Source organism: Xenopus laevis, chromosome 1L (assembly GCF_017654675.1).
Source record: "Xenopus laevis strain J_2021 chromosome 1L, Xenopus_laevis_v10.1, whole genome shotgun sequence".
Lineage (NCBI taxonomy): Eukaryota > Metazoa > Chordata > Amphibia > Anura > Pipidae > Xenopus > Xenopus laevis.
In genome coordinates, this window is record NC_054371.1 from 78,141,243 (window position 1) to 78,162,758 (window position 21,516).

The following is a 21,516-nucleotide window of genomic DNA, read 5'->3' on the forward strand; positions in this document are numbered from 1 at the left end:
ACAGTAAAAAAACAAAAACAAATATTGGTGGCTAGGGTTCCCACATGTTAAAAAAAAATTAAAAAGATATTGGTGGTCAGGGCCCCACATAAAAAACATTTGTGGCCAGGGCCCCCATTAAAAAATATTGGTGGCTAGGACCCCACATGAGAAAAAAAAAATTGGTGGCCAAAATTGGTGGCCAGCCCCCCCCCCAACATTATAATAAAATTGGTGGCCAGGGCCCCTTAAATGTCCATGCCTTCCGGAAGTCAGCAGCTCTCAGAAAGATGGGGGGCCCGGCTAACCAAGTAAGTGTGACGTGGCCAGGCCCCCATTACCCTACAACTCTACCCCCTGCCCCCCCCCTGATGTCTGCCCTGGGCACAATGTACTGAGATGGCTACCTCCAAACCAATATTACAGCTAAAAAAAAACCACTACATTTGTTGGTTCAATAATAAAATTTCCAGCAGGGAAACCCTTGCTCGTTTATTTTGCGGATGCAACGTTTCGGGGCGTAACCCCTTTGTCAAGCATGCTTGACAAAGGGGTTATGCCCCGAAACGTTGCATCCGCAAAATAAACGAGCAAGGGTTTCCCTGCTGGAAATAACCTGTTGTGCCGGTGATTTCTTCCTTCTTGATTGCTGTGGAGGTTGCCAACACCTCCTTCATCGAGCACCAGGTGTCATGGAACTTGGATGGCCAGGGTGTGCGAGGTGACTCCCTTCTTCTTCCCATTCAATAATAAAATTTTAAATTGTAGAGTTAATTGTTTGGATGCACCGAATCCCTGTGAGATGCACCATCTCCTTGGTGAGAGATCGGGCCAAATACTGAATCAAATCCTAATTTGCATATGCAAATCATGAAAGGAAAAAGTGGGAAAACCGTTTTCACTTCCTTGTTTTGTGATGAAAATTCACGTGATTACCCTTCCCCCTCTAATTTACATATGTAAATTAGGATTTGGATTCGGTTCGACCAGGCACAAGGATTCAGCAGAATCCAAATCCTGATGAAAAAGGCTGAATCCCAAAACAAATCCTGGATTAGGCGCAGCCCTAATTCTATATTCAATAGAAACAGTGTAATTTAGAAATAAAAAGTAAACCATAAAAATCATGACAGAATCCCTTTAACATAAACTTTTAAATTGTCAAGTGACTAATGCACTATACAACAGGCACTGTTTAAACTAAAACCTTCCCTGCTCTTCAATTTTTTACATGTAGTAGGCCAGTTATTGAAAAAGCAACAGGTTTGGTGCCAAATGTTAATAAAATGACGTCATAAGTCTGCTTGTGGAGATGGGGACTATAAACATCCCTTTGAGGACTTGTCTTATTAAGCTACATATAGCTGCACACTGGTGATACAATCCCACTACTGTGTGCAAAAATTACTATTCTTCTGGGTTCTCTTACCATTTAATGGCCTATCTTCAGAGTTGGTATAGTTGAGCTCTGGGTGTACTAATAATGCAGCATTGTGTCCCTTTTTGAAGGCATCTGTCATGCGAGCCTCCAGAATCTCAATCACTTTCTTCTTCGTAACATGAAGTATTCCCAGGTTAGGAAACCTAAAAGGCAATCATATCTGCTGAAACCGAGTATACTTGTATGAATCTAAGCCTCTTATTCCTCTACTTCTATTCAATATGCATTTAATATTCAGTGTCAAGATATACAGTAAACAAGATTAACACAACGTCAGCAAGAAATCAAACACTTTTTTCTATAAACATCTTTAGTTAAAGGGAAGGGCCATCAATACGTGACTTTTGGGTATACTGCCAGTCCTGCATAAACTGAAAATGAATAAAAGTGGTAATATGTTTGTCTACTTGAAAATATGTTTTAAGAGTGAAAACTGCCCATTTTTGATTAAGCAGATTTTTTTGAAGTAATAGATTTTGGTTTGGTCCAATATGTTGTCTACCTTTCCATAAGTTTTATTTTTTGAATCACAAAAGTGTTTTAATATTCCAACACACAGCAAGTTAGCATAAGGATTACTAAAATATCCATTAGACAAAAAATTACCATTTAGGGCAAATTCATATACATAAGAGTTTGATCTCCCATGGGTGACAAAGGGCATGAAAATACCCATTCATTCTTTAATGCAGTGAAATCTATTCCTAAATTGTACAACAGACAATAGTAATAAATAGGTGATACATAATCTTTATCTACAGCCGTGAGTCACAGTTAAAACAATTTTAAAAATGTATCTATAGTAATAAGTCAATAAGTCATAAGTAATAACATAAAAAATTATGTTCATGGTCTAAAGGGGTGGCCATAATTCTGGACTGCTTCACCTTCATCCTCAGTATCAAGGATTAACAATGATCATATTATTTGAATGCATTTCCTATTTAGGCTATTTTATGTAGTTTATTTGCCTATAATAAAGTCTGCAGTTCTTTTACTACGCCTGTCTGTGTGTCTGTGAGTGCCTGCTGTTTATTCATGATATAATTCTGACGCCACGTGTAAAGTAGTGTAAAGCTCTTTGATGTGTCCATTGCCTATATATTTGCAGCAATTTTTGATACAGTTAAACAGTGCATATGGAGCACTGCCGGATATCAATGGAGTGCCAATATTCTTACATTATAATGTTGTGTTATGAACACCATTAGTGGTAATATTAATTGATTTTACCTACACACACAAATAAATTGTATTGATAAAGAATTCTGCTACTCTGACACTCCTATATAGTTTTTGCACATATTCATTTGTACTTCACAAATGACATTTGCCCAAACTGACAAGTGCCTAAAGCATATACAGTAAGTATGAACCATGCTGTGGTTTGGAACATCTGAAAAACCTGAACACTGAGGTTTTTTAGTTCCTTCCTGATTCTATGGGTGTCTCTTTAACCCATTTATTTCTTCTCATGGTTGCAACAATTCTTGGTTATGGAAGACTTATGCTGTAGGGTTACAGAAATATACTCACCCAACAATTGTATCTTTAGGTCCTACAGTTAGAGAACAGATGCCATCTTCACAGTTTTTACCAACTAGACTATGGGCATGCAGTCGGATGTCTTTGCTGTTAGTTATCAGCTGCACTACAACCTTAACTTGACCAACATAATTATGAATCTGGGAAAAGAAAGAAGAAATAGGTACAGATATGGTACATATTATTCCTATGTGTATTCTTATGAATGTGTAATTCAGTTAAAGATGGTGATTTCTTAAAAGTGTGTATTCACAAAAAAGTGCACTGTGGTTTTTGTATTTAAATTCTTAGATGTGATTAATCTCAATCCTATTCCAAATATGATTGTGGAAATAAAATATTTGGAAAACCACTTGAATGACAATTTTGCTTGTTTATAATACACTTCCCATTGACTTCTGTGGCATTGCAGCAGGTTTTAGGTGGCAAGATATACATTTTTCAAGATTTCAGTTTAATAAATCTCAAAAAGTAAAGCCAAAAACAGAGATAGCTGATTGCGTACTTGTGTCTAACAAAAAAAAAATGATCATGCTTTTTTTGCAAAAATGTTGTCAAAAACTCAGTTTTAATAAACCAGTCCCTAAGAGTAGGGCTCAGAACATTTGCTGCTAACACCACAATTTACATTTACAAATATACAGTACTTTCTTCATAATACACACCGGAAGCTTTGCAAATTTTTGGAAAAGTGAAATGGGTCAGATTCGCCCATCACTACTTATTACATGTATAAAGCAAGTTTTTATGCCCACTTAGGTCTCTTCCTCAGGCATGCCATCCTAATTAAAGCTCTTGAAAATGTAGTATGAAAAAACAGTTGTTTAGCCAATAAAGATATCAAATTTACTTATATTGTAACCACAAATATCAGCATGTATTAAAAAATAGTACTTGCTTGTGCTACATAAAGATAAAATATCTCCTCCTGGCTATAGACAAAGGGTAGCAACATTGGTTAAATCATGAAAATGGTAAGATGTGTTCTTGACTTTGCCTTTCAGTTTGTATGAATTATTACATCCCTCATAAAAAGAAGAAACCTTGACCATTCTACAAAATGGCCATTAAAATGAGCTTTTAAAAGGGTTTATTATGTTATATTTATTTTCTGTTATGCAAGGAGTGTGGGCATAATTAATTGCATCCGTCTATGCTTATTTGCATTTGTACATAAGGCTTGTTCAGTCTGACTCCGGCAGAAGAGGTCAAAATATATAATATCGTTTCAAAAACTTTAGATTGAAAGCTCTTAACAACAGCACTCTTTCTACCGTTTTTAGCAGAACAGATTTAAATGTATTGTTTGCATGTGTATATAATTGTAAATAACAATGAAATGCTGCATTCCATTTGGTGCCATCTGTATTTAAGTGCAATTTTACACTTTGGGCTGCATCTTTCTATGGTTAATGAGCCTTAAGAAGTATTTGCACTCACAGAACCCCAATTTTACACAAGGTTTTCACCCTGACAATGGCATATACAGGTAAAAACTAAAAACCCAATCACAAAGGACTGAGAAAATCTGTGTGTTGCAGTTATTAAAGGGGCAATATCCACATGTGTTCAACATGAGTCCAATAAATAAGTCTTGGCTTGTACATATATTCTTCCTGCTAAAAATATTCATGCACTTTATTACTTCAAGAACAGTGAAACTGAAAGGACTTTCACCTTCTTGGTCCTTCAGAGCAATTGTGGTACAAAAAGCACACTTTATGCTACATTAGTTATTAAAAACACAAAAGCTGGCATGAAACTACCTGCCAAATATAATTTGTCCTATATATATATTTTACATTGATTATGCAAGTTATGGGAAAATATAAGTTAAATGGGTGGTGCTAGCCAACAGTGGAACCTGGTTTGGGCAACTGTGCAATTCAAGCTATGTTTTTTGTATGCAAAATATTTGAGTAGCTCATTTTTTAATATTGGTGAGATAAGAGCATCATCTCTCACCCTACCCATAAGGTGTCAGTTGGTCTGTTTCCATTACTAATAATTCGAGATAAGGTTAATGATGTGGTGGTATTGTGTTTGGGCAAAAGCCCTAACATAGCCATCTTGCCAGTTGCATAACTAGATGTTACTGGGCCCCACAGAAAAATCATTTTAGCGCCCCCTAAACATTAAGAATAAGTTATTTATTTATGAAGCTCCTATCATTTAGTTCCCAACTATACCTCCAGAGCCCTCCAGCAGTTAAGGGACTAACTTCCCTGGGGCGTCAAAGCTCCTTGGCCCAGCTATGCCAATTAGATGAACAGTGGGCCTGATTTTCAGTTTTCACATCAACTTTACAGTAAGCAACCAAATTGACTGGGGGGGGGAACAGACATTTATGTGACCAGCAGAAACATAACTAATAAATAACAACCAACTTTAATGATGTCACAGTTTGCAGATACCTATACGAACTCATCATTTGTTGGTAAACAGCACTACATGCTTTTGAATATCAGCTTAAGCAACTTTGCTTCCTGCTAATGGAAAGTACACTAACCACTCTGTGGTCTTGTTTCCTGTGCAGAATTCCCCAAATGAACCTGCATCTAACTCTTAACATACTTAACATATTTATGGAAATTCTAGTGTGAGTAATAAGCCGTAAAGGTCATTCTTATTGAGTATAGTTTTCATCATTGCATTGTTTTCTATTTCTGTTTTGCTATTTCTTTTCGGCTCCAAAGCAGAAGAACATAAACGTAAACGTTGCACTATGTAAAAATGTTAATTTTCTTATTTTTTCTTAACTTCTCTTTCTTTCTTCTATTTTTACTAATCTATTTACCAAAAAGTACCATTGTCATAACAATCTTTATCACAAGCCATCTTTATTTTATCCTAATCAATATCCATCTTTCTTGAAGTGAAAGTCAGGGTTATGTCAGACTGCTTGCAATATTGGATGACCTGTGTCAGAATAATATCAAATCTGGACAGCAAACATTAGCATTAGAAAATGATTTTTTCCTTCAGAAGTTTCACCAGTGATCCAACTGGCTTTCTCAATTCAGAATAACTTGTAAATAGGATCTTTTTTTCAGGATTATATCCTCTGGAATGTTGCTCCATTCAGCATAATCTGTTTATCACAATCCGTAAGGATGTAAAGATGGCCATAGACGCAAAGATCCGATCGTACGAAAACTCGATTTATATGATTTTCGGTCCGTGCGGGGAGAGCCCCGATATTTTTAGTCCCACGGAGATCGGTCGCTCAGTCGATCGGACAGGTTAAAAGATTTCTGTTGGCTGCCGTTAATATCTCTGCCTGTATTGCAGATCTGACGATTTTCAGTGGGAGACAGTCACCAGCTTTGTCGGACATAAACTTTCGTACGATTGCTGTAGAGGCAGAACATCGGCTGATCTGTTCTTTTACTACTTTATTTGATCTGAGTGGCAGGTTAGTGGCAGGTCGGGAGATGGGGAAGTCTGATTGTTCGAGGATTCGAACGATCTGATCTTTGCGTCTATGATCATCTTTATGAAGTTAGGTGTTGATTGTATTAGCATGATCGGGTTTTGAGGTGTTATTAAACCTTTCAGGGAGAGGTGCCAAAACAGCATTGTATGTGGCAGACAATAGATATTACAAACCCCCCCCCCGCCTCTATTCTAATTTGGTTTTTCAGTTTTTACATTAAAAAAAGTTTGAATAGAGGCAGGGGGTGCGACATCTATTGTCTGCCACATACAATACTATTTTGGCACCTCTCCCTGGAAGGTTTAATAACACCTCAAAACTCCTATCATGCTAATACAATCAACACCTAACTTCATGACATCCTTACAGATTATGATAAATAGATTATGCTGATTGGAGCAACATTCCAGAGAATATATATCCCCGAAAAAAGATCCTATGAAACGTCTTCAAGGAAAAAACACAGCAAGTCCAGTTGATTTGACTTATTTCTACAGATACACCATGACCCTGATGAATGAGAATCTTCACAAACATTACAAAATGAGCCCACCCAAAATGGAGCAAAAGGGAAAAAAACCTTTCAAAACACAAAGATTGTTGCACTAATATACATACAAGGCAAACCCAGGCTTCAGTTGCCTATGAGGTTAGCCAAGCTGCTGATTATTGTATGTCTCCTTTAATGTTTTCCTTAGATGGCCACTGACAGGTGGATATTCAGGATATCTGATTGGCCCACAGATATTGTATAACTGGGCAGCAGAACTGTAATAATCTGCATGATCACTTTGTGGTGACATCACAGCAGGTGATGAACCCTGCTCCATGCTGATTGATATCACATATATGTGTATTGGGGTTCTATAGCCATTCCTATTAATTCTATTAAAGCAATGGGGTCACTTTATATTTAAAATACAGTACTTGTGCCAGTACCATCACAAACAGCATAAACTGGACAGCTGATTTGGTCTGTGTGTTGACGGTTTACTGAATGTTTTCATTGGAATTGAAATATTGATATGAATGTTCAGCACAATATCAATAAATGAATCTGTTATACTAAGCATGGTTTTGTACGTATTTGAAAGCTATCATTTCTCTTGCTGAATATTTTAGAAAAGAACAGATTTCAAATGCTAATTGCATCATGATATTTTCTCTAGGGTGGGAAATCCCCTGCTCTCTATAGATGACTAGGATGATGCAAGGTTGTTTGTAAATGTAACTTCTGCTTTAATATTTAGTGCCGAGCATCTGCATTCTGCTGTAATACTACTTCTGCTCCGGGTATGAAGGCAATAACTGAAAAGGCTTAGCAGGGATTTAATTCCCTAGCCTAAGTAGGAGTCAAGCTTTGCAAAATACAGATGTTTGTATAACCATAACTATCCCTTAAACTGGTAATAGACATGCATGTTTTATTCGTGTGTGACGAAAGATCATTAGTTTCAATGTAACAATCTACAACTAACCCTTTAGATTAAATAAAGTAGTAAAAAGAAGAAATCATAAGATGTTCTGGCCGTTAACTGACAGATAGCAATTGTACAAAGTTATGTCTGACAAACAGTAGTGACAGTTAGTGATGGGTGATTCTGAACCATTTCGCTCTGCCCAAAATTCAGCAGAACATTGAAGTCTATATGGGGCAAATTCACTAAGCGCCGAAGTGCCTAACGCTAGCGTGAATTCACTAGCGTTGGGCATTTTCGTTACTTCGCTAATTCACTTATGGACGCTGGCATAACTTCGCTAGTGTTACTTCACACCCTTACGCCTGGTGAATTTGCGCAACAGACGTAACTACGCAAATTAACTAACGCGCGCATTGTTGTGAACGCTACCTTTTACGCTAGACTTCCTTCGCCACCTCAGACCAGGCGAAGCGCAATAGAGTAGATAGGGATTGCTTCAAAAAAAGTTAACATTTTTTCTAAGTCCCAAAAAACGCTGGCGTTTTTTCTTTATTATAAGTGATAGACTGAAAAAGATCGAAAAAAATTTTGGGGCTCCCCTCCTTCCCCCCTACATTTCCTAACTCATGGCAACTTAACTACACAGTGGGCACATGTGTAGGACAAAATAAAAATTTTATTTGCTGTTTTGAAGGTTTCCCAGGCTTGTGTAGTGATGCTACAAATACTTCCATTGGAAATTGAATTTGGCACCGTATGCAAATTAACCATCGCTAGCTTCGCTTCGCTTGGCGAATTAACGCTAGCGCAACTTTGCAACCATATGCTACCCCTGAGCGCAACTTCGGATTTAAGTGAATTTGCGGAGCGCTAGCGAAAATACGCCTGGCGAAGTGCGGAAGCGCGGTGAAGCGGACGCCAGCACAACTACGAATCTTAGTGAATGTCCGACTATGGGTGACACACTTTTTTTTCGAGCAAGGTGGCACACCCGACCCCCCAGAACCCCTATCTGACTCTAACCCACCATGAGCTCTTACTTATATACCTGTGCCCGCCCCAATGTCACATGAGGGGGCAGGGCACTGTGGCGAGCAAGTATATTAAAAAGGAGTAGGGCACGCAAAATTTGTGCGGCAGCCAACCCGAACCTGAGCAACCTGCGGGGCTTCGGGTTGGCCAGCACATTACTACTGCACATATACTGCTTGCAACAGTTTTCATAACGAAACTACCAGTTACAAATATTTTCTTTTCTTTTGACCACAGCAATTTTTTTACTTTCACTCTTGCTCTTGTATGACATTTCCCAAGCATAATATGGAATCTGCAATCAGCCTGGAAACTTCCTAACATGACCCTTCTGCCTTTCAGTTTTAGTTCTCTACATTTGTGTAGAGACTTTCGCATACCTCTTCTGAAAGAACAATATATTCTACACTTTATCTGTCTATGGCTTTCCTTGCAGAAAAAAGCAGACGCTTCTTTAAAGAGGTGGCTAATTCTAATGTTTCAATGCTTCAATTGGCCTTTGTTTCTCTTTATTTGCCTTCTTCTTTCCATCTTTCAAATGGGGGTCACTGACAACATTTAAAACAAACACTCTGTAAGGCTACAACTGTATTGTTGTTGCTACTTTTTATTACTCATCTTTCTATTCAGTCCCTCTCCTATTTATATTCCAGTCTCTTATTCAAATCAATGCATGGTTGCTAAGGTAATTTGGACCCTAGCAACTAGATTGCTGAAATTGCAAACTGGAGCTACTGAATAAAAAAATTAACTCAAAAACCACAAATAATAAAAAATGAAAACCAGTTGCTAATTGTCTCAGAACATCACTCTCTAAATCATACAAACGGAAATATGAAGGAGAACAACCCCTTTAATGGAGATTATTAGTGTATATAGTATGGCAAAAAGGGTCCCTATCGTTTTATATAAAGTACATTGGCCTTGGTTGCATTGTTTCATTAGCAAACAAAGGTGAATTTTGAAAAGCGGTGTAGATGCTCCACTACATACCTATAAATATATACATTTGCAGATGAATGAAGCAGAATAGTTAAGGCCAATATAGGTTATTCAACATTCAAACAAAAATTTCTGGATATATTATGGTGCCTTTTATCCCATTCTGGTTTTCTAAGCAATAGTATTTATCTGAAGTACTCTACTATATGTTTTAGGCCTAAACAAAATGAAAGCTGGTTGCAAATGGGTTTCATACGGAACTGCCTTACATGAATCAATGAAGACCATCTAGTTAGTATAATACTCAAAAGTCAGTGATAATTCATATGTTTCATGTGTAGAACAGTGCTTGTAGTGGGAGCTCTCCTATAAAGTTGAATGCATTTTTATGCCATCAAATAATAAAAAAACTCACTTCAACTTTTACATATTACAAGCCAGTTTGGGGCCAAATAACTAGGAGCTACACTGATTTGACCATACAGGTGGACAAGTCTAGAGCGGCCAAAATCCCTTTTTTCCAAATAATTAGGCACTTTGTCAATGGAGAAAGGATAATAGATCCCATACATTTCCTTGTACCTTTACTCATATGACAATTTTCACTTTCCTTGTATTCACTTGTATGGGATTTAAAGAAACACATACATTGTATGAAAGTCTGAAGTTTCACTTCACCTTTGCTAAATAAATCCTTAAAAATCCCATACAAGAAATAGAGAAAGGGGGAGTTTCACTCTAGCGAATTATGAAAAGCACTAGTTTAACTCTTTGATGAATATGCATCCTTGCACTCTTGAAATATGTCAGGTAAACCAACAGGGAGAAATCCAAGATAATCGTTGGCTTCAATGATCAAGAATACAGAGGTGAATCAATCACAATACTCCACAACTAATAAGATTAGTTTATAATGTAAAAAAGTGCTTCATTAATGTGTGTAACAGGGCGTAGCACCATAGCATAAATACATTACTTATTTAATTTTTAAGTTCCTTTTTTGCAACTTAAGACTTCCCTATTCAATCTGTTAAATAAACATCCAGTATAAAAATATATTTAGAGAGAGAACTGAGCAGCTCTCCAGATTGCTGCATATATATATATATATATATATATATATATATATATATTCAGCAGAAAACTGGAAAACAATTGTATGTCTTATGAGGATGCTTCTTACTGTTAATCATTATTATTAATAATAAAAATAATAATAATATATGCCTGCTCAACATTATGGCCTAGTTCTAAGAGGCAGTATATATCCATGCATGAATAAGCAACCCCAAAATAAAAAATTGCCTAATAAAAGAAAGCGTAATTTTAAACAACTTTCCAATATTTCATTTATTAAAATTTTTTGGTGCTTTTAAAGGGGTGGTTCACCTTTAAATTAACTTTTAGCATGTTATAGAATGGCCAATTCTAAGCAACTTTTCAACTGGTCTTCATTAATTCTTTTTATAGCTTTTAATTATTTGCCCTCTACTTCTGACTCTTTCCATCAAATGCGGGTCACTGACCCCATCTAAAGAACAAATTACATCTATCAGTTTATTTGTACTGCTACTTTCTATTACTCACTTTCCTATTCAGGTCCGCTCCTATTCATTTTATAGTTTCTTATTCAATCAAGGCATGGTTGCTTGGGTAATTTGGACCCTAGCAACCAGATTGATGAAATTACAAACTGGAGATCTGCTGAAAAAAAGCTCAAACCACTCAAAAACCACGAATAATAAATAATGAAAACCAATTGCAACTTGTAGAGAATATCACTCTCTACATCATCCTAAAAATTAACTCATAGGTGAACAACCCCTTTAAAGTTATTTGTAAAAACAATTGACATTGAAAGCAACATTTGCTTATCTCCTGGTTGTTATTTTAAAAACAACGTTGCAAAAGTCTGAGTTCCCCAGAATGGACAGTTCTGTTAATCAGCTGCCTTGTCTTACACTGTATCAACAGTCTGAACCACTAGAGAATAGAAAGGGACAGACAAGCATAGCTTTCAATAGCAATACATATACAACTAACTTAAAAAACATATACATTGTAATGAATGTATATTGCAAAGTTGCTTAGAGTTATGTTTTCTTCTATTAGGCAAAACATTATATTTTGGGTTGACATTCCCTTTAAAAAAGCCCTCGTTATAACATATTTGAAGTGACTAGAACTGTATGAAACATCATGATTTTAGCAGATTATGGAAGCATGGTAATATTTTTTTGCATCTTTTGCTGATCATGTTCAGTTTCTTATCTTTGGTGGTGTGGTTTTTTTGTATGATGAGCACATTAAGAAATTGAAAATTAAGAAAATGATCTATATATACAGAGATGAGCATGGGTGTATTTGGGCTTGAGTACACCTTAAAAACAAGGTGGAAACTTCAATCCAACTAATATTACGAATAAACATTAAAACACTTATTGAAGACCCACAAGTGTGTCCTAGACTATTGCTGTTTATATCTTGAGGTCATATGAAGCACTGGTTTATGATTAATTAAAGAAATGGAGTGTGGCAGATTTATTAATGTTCAAGTTGTGTAAACAAAACATTTGAGTTTTCGAGGTTATTTTGGGTTACAAAATTTGAAAAAACACGAATGTTTCAAGATTTCTTGACTCTGAAAATAGCTTGAGTTTTTTCGGAGGGTTTAGTGCGAAAACATTATCAATTCAAGTTTTTTTTTCACCGAAAACTCGATCAATTTCAGTTTTTGGGTTGTTAACCCCTGAACTCACTGATTCAAGTTTTTTACATTTAAGTTTTTTCTTAAATTAGAAACCATTCAAGTTGTGAGTTCATTTGAGTTCATTCGAGGTCTAAAAAACTCTAAGGGGGTTATTTATCAAAGTCCAAATTTATCTCAATATTTTCTGTTACAAACTCCGATCAAATCCACTCAGGTTTTTTTAAGCTTATTTATTATGAAATTTTCCAGAAAATTTGATTTGCAGGAAAAAATCTGATTTTCACTATTTTTTGGGATTTTTTAATCCGATTTTAATAATTTTTTTTTGGAATTTTCACCTGAAAACTTTGGGGTATTGCATGAAACCCAGAGCACATCAAAAAACCATTGGGACTTCTCCCATTGACTTATATGCAACCACGACAGGTCAGAGATGCCGGATTTTCTGATTCAGACTTTTCCATCCTCGGGGTTTAATAAATTCCGAAATATTTGTGATTTTTTAAAAGTCAGATCTTATATAAAAAAAAAATCATAAATTTTTTGTAATTTTTGCATTCAGATTTTGTTAAATAACCCCCTAAAATTCGATCTTTGATAAATCTGTCCCTTCATTTCAACATTGTTCCTGGGTTCAAGGGCAATAAACCCCTTCCAACCAGTTAAACTGCAAGCCTGCAGGGGATGCAGAACATTAAAACATAAGTAATTAAATAAAAAAAAACATTGGAAAACAAAGACCAATACTTTAAAGGCAAATTACTGCTTTCATATCGTTTTAACTATTTGCCTGCATATTTTGAATACATGAAAGACTATATGATCAACTAGATATTTTATATACCGGTATGTGTAGGATTTGCTCTTAAAAGACATGGAAAGTCTGTCTGGCATGTCAGCATCATTACATTTGTACCCCCTCCTCAGTTTCCACCATAAAGAACTCTTTCTCGTGCCCTTTATCGTGGGCAACGTTCCATGTGCCTACCAATCTGTTGCAGCGTATCTAATCTATTTTACTGTAATCACTTGTAAGCAAAATGAAAGTGCTTTGATCATCCCTGCTTTTTCTTTAGACCTCACTCTTGCTGATCATCAAAGTGTTGCATTTTCTTCCTGACCGTGAAAGCCAAGTGATACTGGCACCCACATTGTGTAACTTGCACACTGCAAGAACAACACAGTGTCTCAGCCAGAAACCTACTATTTCTGTACATTACCATTTACATCACAAAATTCTGCTAGCATTTTTCTACACAATTGGACAGTTTCTTGGGTGAATTTAGACATTTTCTCCAGAAATATTCTTATACTTAAAGTCAGTGGCGTAACAAGCACTTGCCGGGCCCCCTGTGCCAAAAAACTTTGAAGGGTCCCAGAACACATAGAAACAGTCCCCCACTCCTTCCCCTCCGTCGCTTGAGAATAAAAATTAAAATAAAATTTTCTTTACGAGAGCGCCAGACACGCTGAAGATACGTCTGCTTAAAGGAGACCTGTCACCCTAAGAAACAATTCCAGATCCTATTTTATCATGTTAGTCAAGCATAATTAACTTTACTTTCACTATATAAATTGTTTAAATCTAGTTTCCCTCAGTCTGGGAATATATTATTATAGCAATCAGATAGGAGCCATTTTGTGGACACTGTTATTAAGGCAAGCCTTGCATCATCTCAGAATCATGTTTGTGCACCAGAATGTGGCATCTGATGTCCATTCCAATGCCCTGGTTGCACAATTAAATGATAAGAAATGAGGGAGAATGTGAGGAGTGCAGTGACATCTAGTAAGTGCTAGATGTAAAGTGAAAGTAATTGCCTTCCTGCCTCTATACCTAAGGCCTAAGATATATCATTAACTGAGATTTTTAAATGAGTTGAGAAAACATGTATGGATGCTTTAATAAAAAAAAAGTTATTTCATGTTTAATGTGAAAGCGACTTATATTATACAGTTTTTTATGTCTGGGTCACAGGTCTACTTTAAGTGGAAACTAATGACACTGTTTTTGCTATGTGAGATCATTTTTATGCCGTCAAAACTGCACCAAAAACTTTATTATGCTTCATGAAAAAAGTACTGAAACCCCGCAAACACCACAAATTTCTACCAAACAACAACTTCCTCCTCATCCTCTCTAGAAACGTTGTGGGATTTTTCTCACAAAAACAGATTTTCTAACCTAAATAATTTGCAAATTAAGATGTAAAAACAGCAAAGGCTATATTTATATAATTTGTACAGAAAACCGATATTTTATACAGTTTGTGAGCATGTCTATTAAAAGTTCCTAGTAAATTGATACTGTCATTGAAAGAATTGTATTATAATGAATAGGGATGGGCGAATTTTTTCGCCTCGTTTCGCCGAAAAAATGACGCCCATAGACTTGTATGGAGACGTGCGTCAAAAAAAAAAAAAGACGCGCGTCAAAAGAATTTTTGGCGAAGCGAAACAGGTCAAATTCGCCCATCCCTGATAATGAACAAGAGCCACAAATATCCAGTAAATTTTATCCTTATAATACACAAATGCTATGAATATCTTGTAAATGATATCCTTATAATTGGTGAGTTCTGATGACATCAGTTATAAACGGTGAGTTCTGATGTAATTTCTGTCACATGACTCGCTGAAACTTGTGTTATAATAAATTTATTACTAAAATAAATAAAGTACCCCAGTTGCAAAATATGAGGATATTAGAAGTTACCTTGGAGTTCCATGACATTTATTAAAACACTCGGCCTTCAGCCTCGTATTTTTATATGGTCATGAAACTCCTCTGTAACTTATAATATCCTTATATTTTACAAGAGAGGGTACTTCATTCACTATATAAAATGTGTTTTTTAATGTAATCTGTCATTAGCAATCAGTACATAGTAATTTCTGTCGTATGACTGAAACTTGTGTATCATAAAAATTTATGTACCTCCTTTTGTAAAATATGAGTATATTACTAGTCATGTCAAAGTTATATGACCTGAATGAAAGCAAAGTGTAGGCCTCATACTTGTATTTGCTCTTATGGAACTCCTTGATGACCTAATATCTTTATAACAAGGTATACATAATTCATTATTTCATATCTTCTTAAATAATATCATTGTATCTTTTTTTCAAAAGGACAGTGGCTCTTTCAGGAAATATGTTGCCCATAGTAAATCTACTGTACATTACAGCGAGGCAACAAGTGCCTTCCTATTGTCTAACATTTGGATCACTACAACCTATTTTAATCATGGTTAAATGCAAAAGAAGGTGATTCCCTGGTATTAGGCTGGTTCACAGCAAATAACATGTTTTTCTTATGGGAAGGTATTTTCAGATTTGTCACCCACTGTAAGTTTGAGCTTCTTGCCTCCTAGACTGCCAGGTTATTTCATTTTGCATTGGTATTTAGAATTCTTTATTTAAAACACCAATGATTTTGTTTCCTCTCCCTTGGCTAAACAGTCTGAACTGTAACAAATAAATGCAGTAAATGCAAATGAACATTTCAGATAGAGTATATGTCTTATCTTCTGTGACCGATCTTGTGAGATACTTTGTCTAAAATCCCTTACATGAAACAAGACAGGGAGGAAGCAGAGCACATTAGTATCAGTACTTCACTTGATTTTAATTTTTTATTATTTGTGTTTTTGTTGAGGTATTTAGCTTTTTATTCAGCAGCTCTCCAGTTTGCAGTTTCAGCAATCTTGTTGTTAGGGTCCAAATTACCATAGCAACCATGCACTGATTTGAATAAAAGACTGGAATTTTCATAGGAGAGGCCTGAATAGAAAGATGAGTAATAAAAAGCAGCAATACCAATACATTTGTAGCCTTACAGAACATTTGATGGGGTCAGTGACCCCCATTTGAATGTTTGAAAGAATCAGAAGAGAAAGGCGAATAATTAAAAAAAAATATATAAAATAAAGCCAACTGAAAAGTTGCTTAGAACTGGCCATACTATAACATACTAAAAGTTAATTTAAAGGTGAACCACCCCTTTAACCACAAAAAACTAACCTAAACTTTTTCAGAAGTAAATCATATTTCCTAAGAAACACTTCTGTACACATACAACTATACATTGATCTATGTCATTAGTACAGAACAGTTTGTATTGTCCAGTAACTGGAGTGGACCCTATAATATAAACTAAATAAAATAAAATAAATAAATAAAACTATGAATCACTGGTTGGTGCTGATATGTTAAGCACCCCCCTTAATCCCAGTAATTACAATCATTAACTTTAAACCTGAGACTGTGCTCCTTGCTTAAAGGGGAACTATTGCAAAAATGTGACATAGGTTTTGTTGTTGCTTCTCTCGATCCTACATTACCACTGGTGCAATATTAAAGGGGAAATATTGCGAAAATTAAAATTTAATACAAGCTTCAGCATTCGGAAATAAGAAACTTTCTAAATACAATCAATTAAAAAAATCCGTACTGTTTTTGAAATAATAAAGCTCATCTTCACTATTCCTCTCTCAGCATCTGTTTCTCTTCATTGCAGAAGTTGGGTGTCAGATAGTCGCGATATTTCCCCTTTAATATTGCACCAGTGGTAATGTAGGATCGAGAGAAGCAACAACAAAACCTATGTCACATAGGGCTGATTTATTAACATGCATATTTTTTCCTAGAATCAAACTTTTTTAAGCTAAAGATTGTGTATTGAAATCATTACTATATACCACAAAACTGATGATATGCATTAAGTGTAAAAAGCACAAAAAGCTCCAATTCAAAACCTTGCCATCTAGAAGCTGTAAGGTCATGTAGAGAGCTGTCCTTATCAAATTGTAAAATCTTTATTTACTTTGTTTTTCAGTTTTTTGCTTGTAATCATCCGAAAATTCTTACGAAAGCAAGGATTTTGAGGTTTTTGATGTCCTAATCATTCTGCGTTGAAAATAACCTAAACTACACAAATACGAATTTTGATAAATAAGCCCCATAGTGATCAAGCTGGGCACTTGCTTATCATGCACCTGTGTGTACCCTAACTTTGCCCACACTAGGAGCTTCCTCCCGGTGAAGGGGCTAAGTGATAGTAAAAGAGGGGTTCTTGAAAATATACTAATGTTTCCCCCAAATAGAGTGTTGCTCTTGTGAACTCCTTAACTGAAAGGCTTGAGCAATCATAAATAATTTTTCAAATTAATGGGCAAAATAAAAAATCTCATCATGCTGCTAAAACTCAAAGGGAATAAAGGTAAATGAACCATTCCTCTACGCTGAGCATATGCTTTGCTTGTATAAATTGATGCTCAACATGGCCAAACTACCTTACTTTTCATAGACTACCATCCGGTACTTCCCTAAGGTCTATATAATCAACTGTCACGGTTCTGTTCTGTGGCCATTCTGTATTCTTCACTACACATATTAACAATCTACCCTTTTATTTGTGAATATTTTAGAAACCAACCTTAATTTGTGGGTATGACTTTCTGTTTTTTTCACTTGAAGCCCCAGGAAGTCCTCCATGTGATGGCCCTTCACAGACATATCGAAACCGAAACCCTCTCTGCCAAGTAAAACATGAGGTGATGTGAACCAATAAATTGTTTCTGTTTCTGTGTCAGTAAAGTACACAAATGTTCTAGTTCTATGTTCAGCTGACTCACTGCCAAAATGTCACAATTTGATTGCATTAAAAAAGCAATTTCTATTAATGCTTTTTAAAACAAAACTAACATAATCTATAGTTTATTATTATTATTATTGGGGGCATTACATAAGCAAAGAAAGCTTTTAATATTCTTTTCTATTACAATGTCTTTTTTGAGAAAAAAACAAAACATGATAAATGCTCAAGAAAATGTATTAGCATACCTATAAAAGGGGCATATAGATAGAAATTGACAAAAAAGCTTTTTTATGTTAGCTGACTTCACCAGCTTTTAATTACATCAAGGGGAATCTATAAACCAAGAAAAAGTATGCTGGGAACAAAAGTTAAAAAAGTAAAAATATTATTTTAGTTAAAAATCGCGGATTCATGTATAGGACTAAAGCTGGAGTGTCGCAAATACTTTTTCTTGCTGTATATGTGGAATGTAGAGGAGCTCTAGCTTGTGTGGACCCAGAAATGCATATTTTCTGTCTGTATAGAATGTATAAAAATGTCTACCAGGTCTACTAAACCATGGCATCCAATCAGTAGGTAGTGACTTATTTTGGGAAAACATCTTTATGTTCCTATGGGCTGCCTAACATAGTCCAGAGTGTGCAACTTTTTGTACATTAACCACATCTAGTAGGATGTCTTAAGGACCACCCTAAGGTGTCAAAGTTTGCCTCAAATGTATTTACCACATTCACACTTTGGGGCATATTTACTAAAGGGTGAAAGTGACAAGATGCAGTAGTTTCACCACAAATTCCTCTCAACATTGCCAATTTACTAAAAGGACAAGATTTTGAGAATAACTTTGTACTGGTGAAAATTATGTTTGCATTGGTGTAAACTCATATCTCTTCTCCAGTGAATATTCTTTAATTTACTACGAGCAGAAGAACAATTTTTTGTCAAGACAAACATCTCCAGGGTCAGGCTGGCAAAATACCAATATAGAGCAGCCACTTTTGGACCTCATTATCTTCGTTGCCTCCTTTATACTGATTTTCCACAGACGTAATTTGTTCTAGGCGAAAATTCTTTAGTGAATTTTCCCCACTGCAAGTGCATGGAGAAAGGAGAAGAAAGTAATGTATTCCTCATATACCAATCAGGGTCATGCACAGTTGAAGTCAAGAACAAATAAGCTTCAATGCATATCCTCACATATTACTAGGTGGCTATCCCTGCCAGCGATATAGGGGCAGGAATTTCGGTGGCCAAACATGGTGACCACCTACCAAAATTTATAGATTATACAATGTAAAGTGCAACAGGTTTCACTACAGTTCTGATTTAGTGATCTTTGTCCCCACTTAGTCATACATAATTTTTTTAAGTTAAAAAAAGTAAAATAAATGCATAGGCGAAAATCTGAAAAACTCTCACTGAGTTTTTGTTACCTGTTTTGGTTGTTCTGTAATTTCAATGTATGGCCCTTCAGCTACAGAAAAGGAAAAATAAATTATTTATATCAGTTAATAATTTTAAAAATCCAAATATCTGCTAGTTAAGAGAGCACATATAGTAATTACAGTTCTACCTTCTTTGAATTCAATACTCACTAACACAGTATTCGAATTGTGCTTTAAAATGTATTTTCATGAATACTCTGTAAAGCAAAACTCATTCATTTTTTAAAGCATGATAATGTAAGGCAAAGAGATTTTGTATGTATTTATATAAAGAGTGCACCACCTTTAATACAAAAGTGTGAGCATTCTGGGAATATAATGTCCTGTTTCAATTTTTTTTATATAAATGAAATATCCTATATGACAATGTCACACTTGTAAGACAATTACAAATCAATTAATTTATGGCATATTCTTTTAAAGCTAAAATTCTGTTTAGCACCCTTATATTTCTATCATAATTGTAAGGACCTTAGGGCCCCCAGCAGTTGAAGGGTCTCCTTCTTCTATAATTATGCATTTTCTACCATATTTGATTCTTTTCAAAATCATGAAAACATGCTTGCTTTGTTCAAAGGTCCCATAGGCTTTAAGGCAACTCAAGACTTCCTTAGACTATTCCAAGTAAAGTTGTAGATTTTCATTCAAACAAGTGCTGATTTGCCCATTGGTGTAAATAGGTCAAGCAGTATATTCAAGAAAAATGGATAAATATCACATTTTTTGTTCAAATTAACCTACAGTTTTGTACTTAAACTGCATGTCATTATGAATTTCTACATTATTTTGCTGTTTAGTAAATGATTGTTTACCTCAAACTTAGCAATAGTTTTACATTTTAGAGATAATGCACACTTGACAGCTATGGCACATTAAGGGAGAACTAGAACTGTGGTGGTGAAAATGCCTGTAATTATCTGTCCCTGCTTTCAATAGAATACATGGAAGATAGTCCCCTTTTCTGAGGCCTGTAAGATGGTTGATGAAGCATTTCATAGACAAAACATTTCTAAAACATTATTATGGGAAGTGGTAACAGGCAGTTAATTTTGAGCTGCAGTGGCTCTGACTTTATCAGTAATATTTAAATGCCAGTCTAGCAGCATCCTGGCAACGGAAGCATGTGAAAAGACAAATTCACTAAAAAATACACTCCACATTAATAATGCCTGGGCAGCCCTGATCTACGTGTATGAAGATTTATGTCTCTGCAATAACAGACAGTGATGAATGTAACAATTCTAAAACAGATCATTTTGAATTATAAAGTTATAAACGTACCATTTCGAAGGTGTGGCTCAGAAGGCATATACATAGGTTCTTGAAATAAAGGGTTTATACGTAAAAATGTTTCCAAATGCTGCACAAAATACAAACACACATTTTAATATTAATCAACTGCACAGTAGACCAGTATTTAGTACAAAATTTACAAAAACTAACAGGAGAAATGTAGGTCCAAGTGCCATTTTTACACCTCTTCCCAACAAATAAACCAACACAAAATAAGAGAAGGCTCTCTAGCAACAAACAACAAAACAGCAGTCTGGGGAAATTGAAAGTAATAAACACAATGTAAGGACCGGTAGGTTTCGTATCCTCCCTATGGCTAAAATTTGCATTTAGCATGTAGTAAAGTGCTGCTGTTCTCTGTGTGTCCATCCTGATACAGCTTTTCAATAATTTACAAAAAAAAAAGAAAATTAAAACAAGATAAAGCTTATTATACAAATGTAAAACCAAAAAGTAACAGAATATAGGGCCTTGCAGTGAGCAACGGCAATGGGGTCTTTAAGAGTACAGAATTCTTTGAGGTGAGAACAGATAAAAACAGTGATTATGCTTGGTTAGTAATGTCACTTCCTGTTTTTAACATGTACACTCATCTGAAACGTCCCAGACTTTTTTTTTCTCTTCATATATCTCAAGCAATTGAAAATAGGAGTACTATTACAAATGTAGACTT

The 21,516-nt window shown here is 35.5% G+C and overlaps 1 protein-coding gene across 1 annotated transcript in view; it reads right to left on the minus strand.

Moving 5' to 3' along the window:
• nfkb1.L (nuclear factor of kappa light polypeptide gene enhancer in B-cells 1 L homeolog) overlaps positions 1 to 21,516 on the minus strand; it is a 64,755-nt gene that overhangs the window by 31,198 nt on the left and 12,041 nt on the right. The window contains 5 exon segments of the mRNA NM_001094339.1: positions 1,409 to 1,563; positions 2,957 to 3,105; positions 17,944 to 18,042; positions 19,539 to 19,579; positions 20,832 to 20,910. Of these exon segments, the coding sequence (NP_001087808.1) occupies positions 1,409 to 1,563; positions 2,957 to 3,105; positions 17,944 to 18,042; positions 19,539 to 19,579; positions 20,832 to 20,910 (523 nt within the window).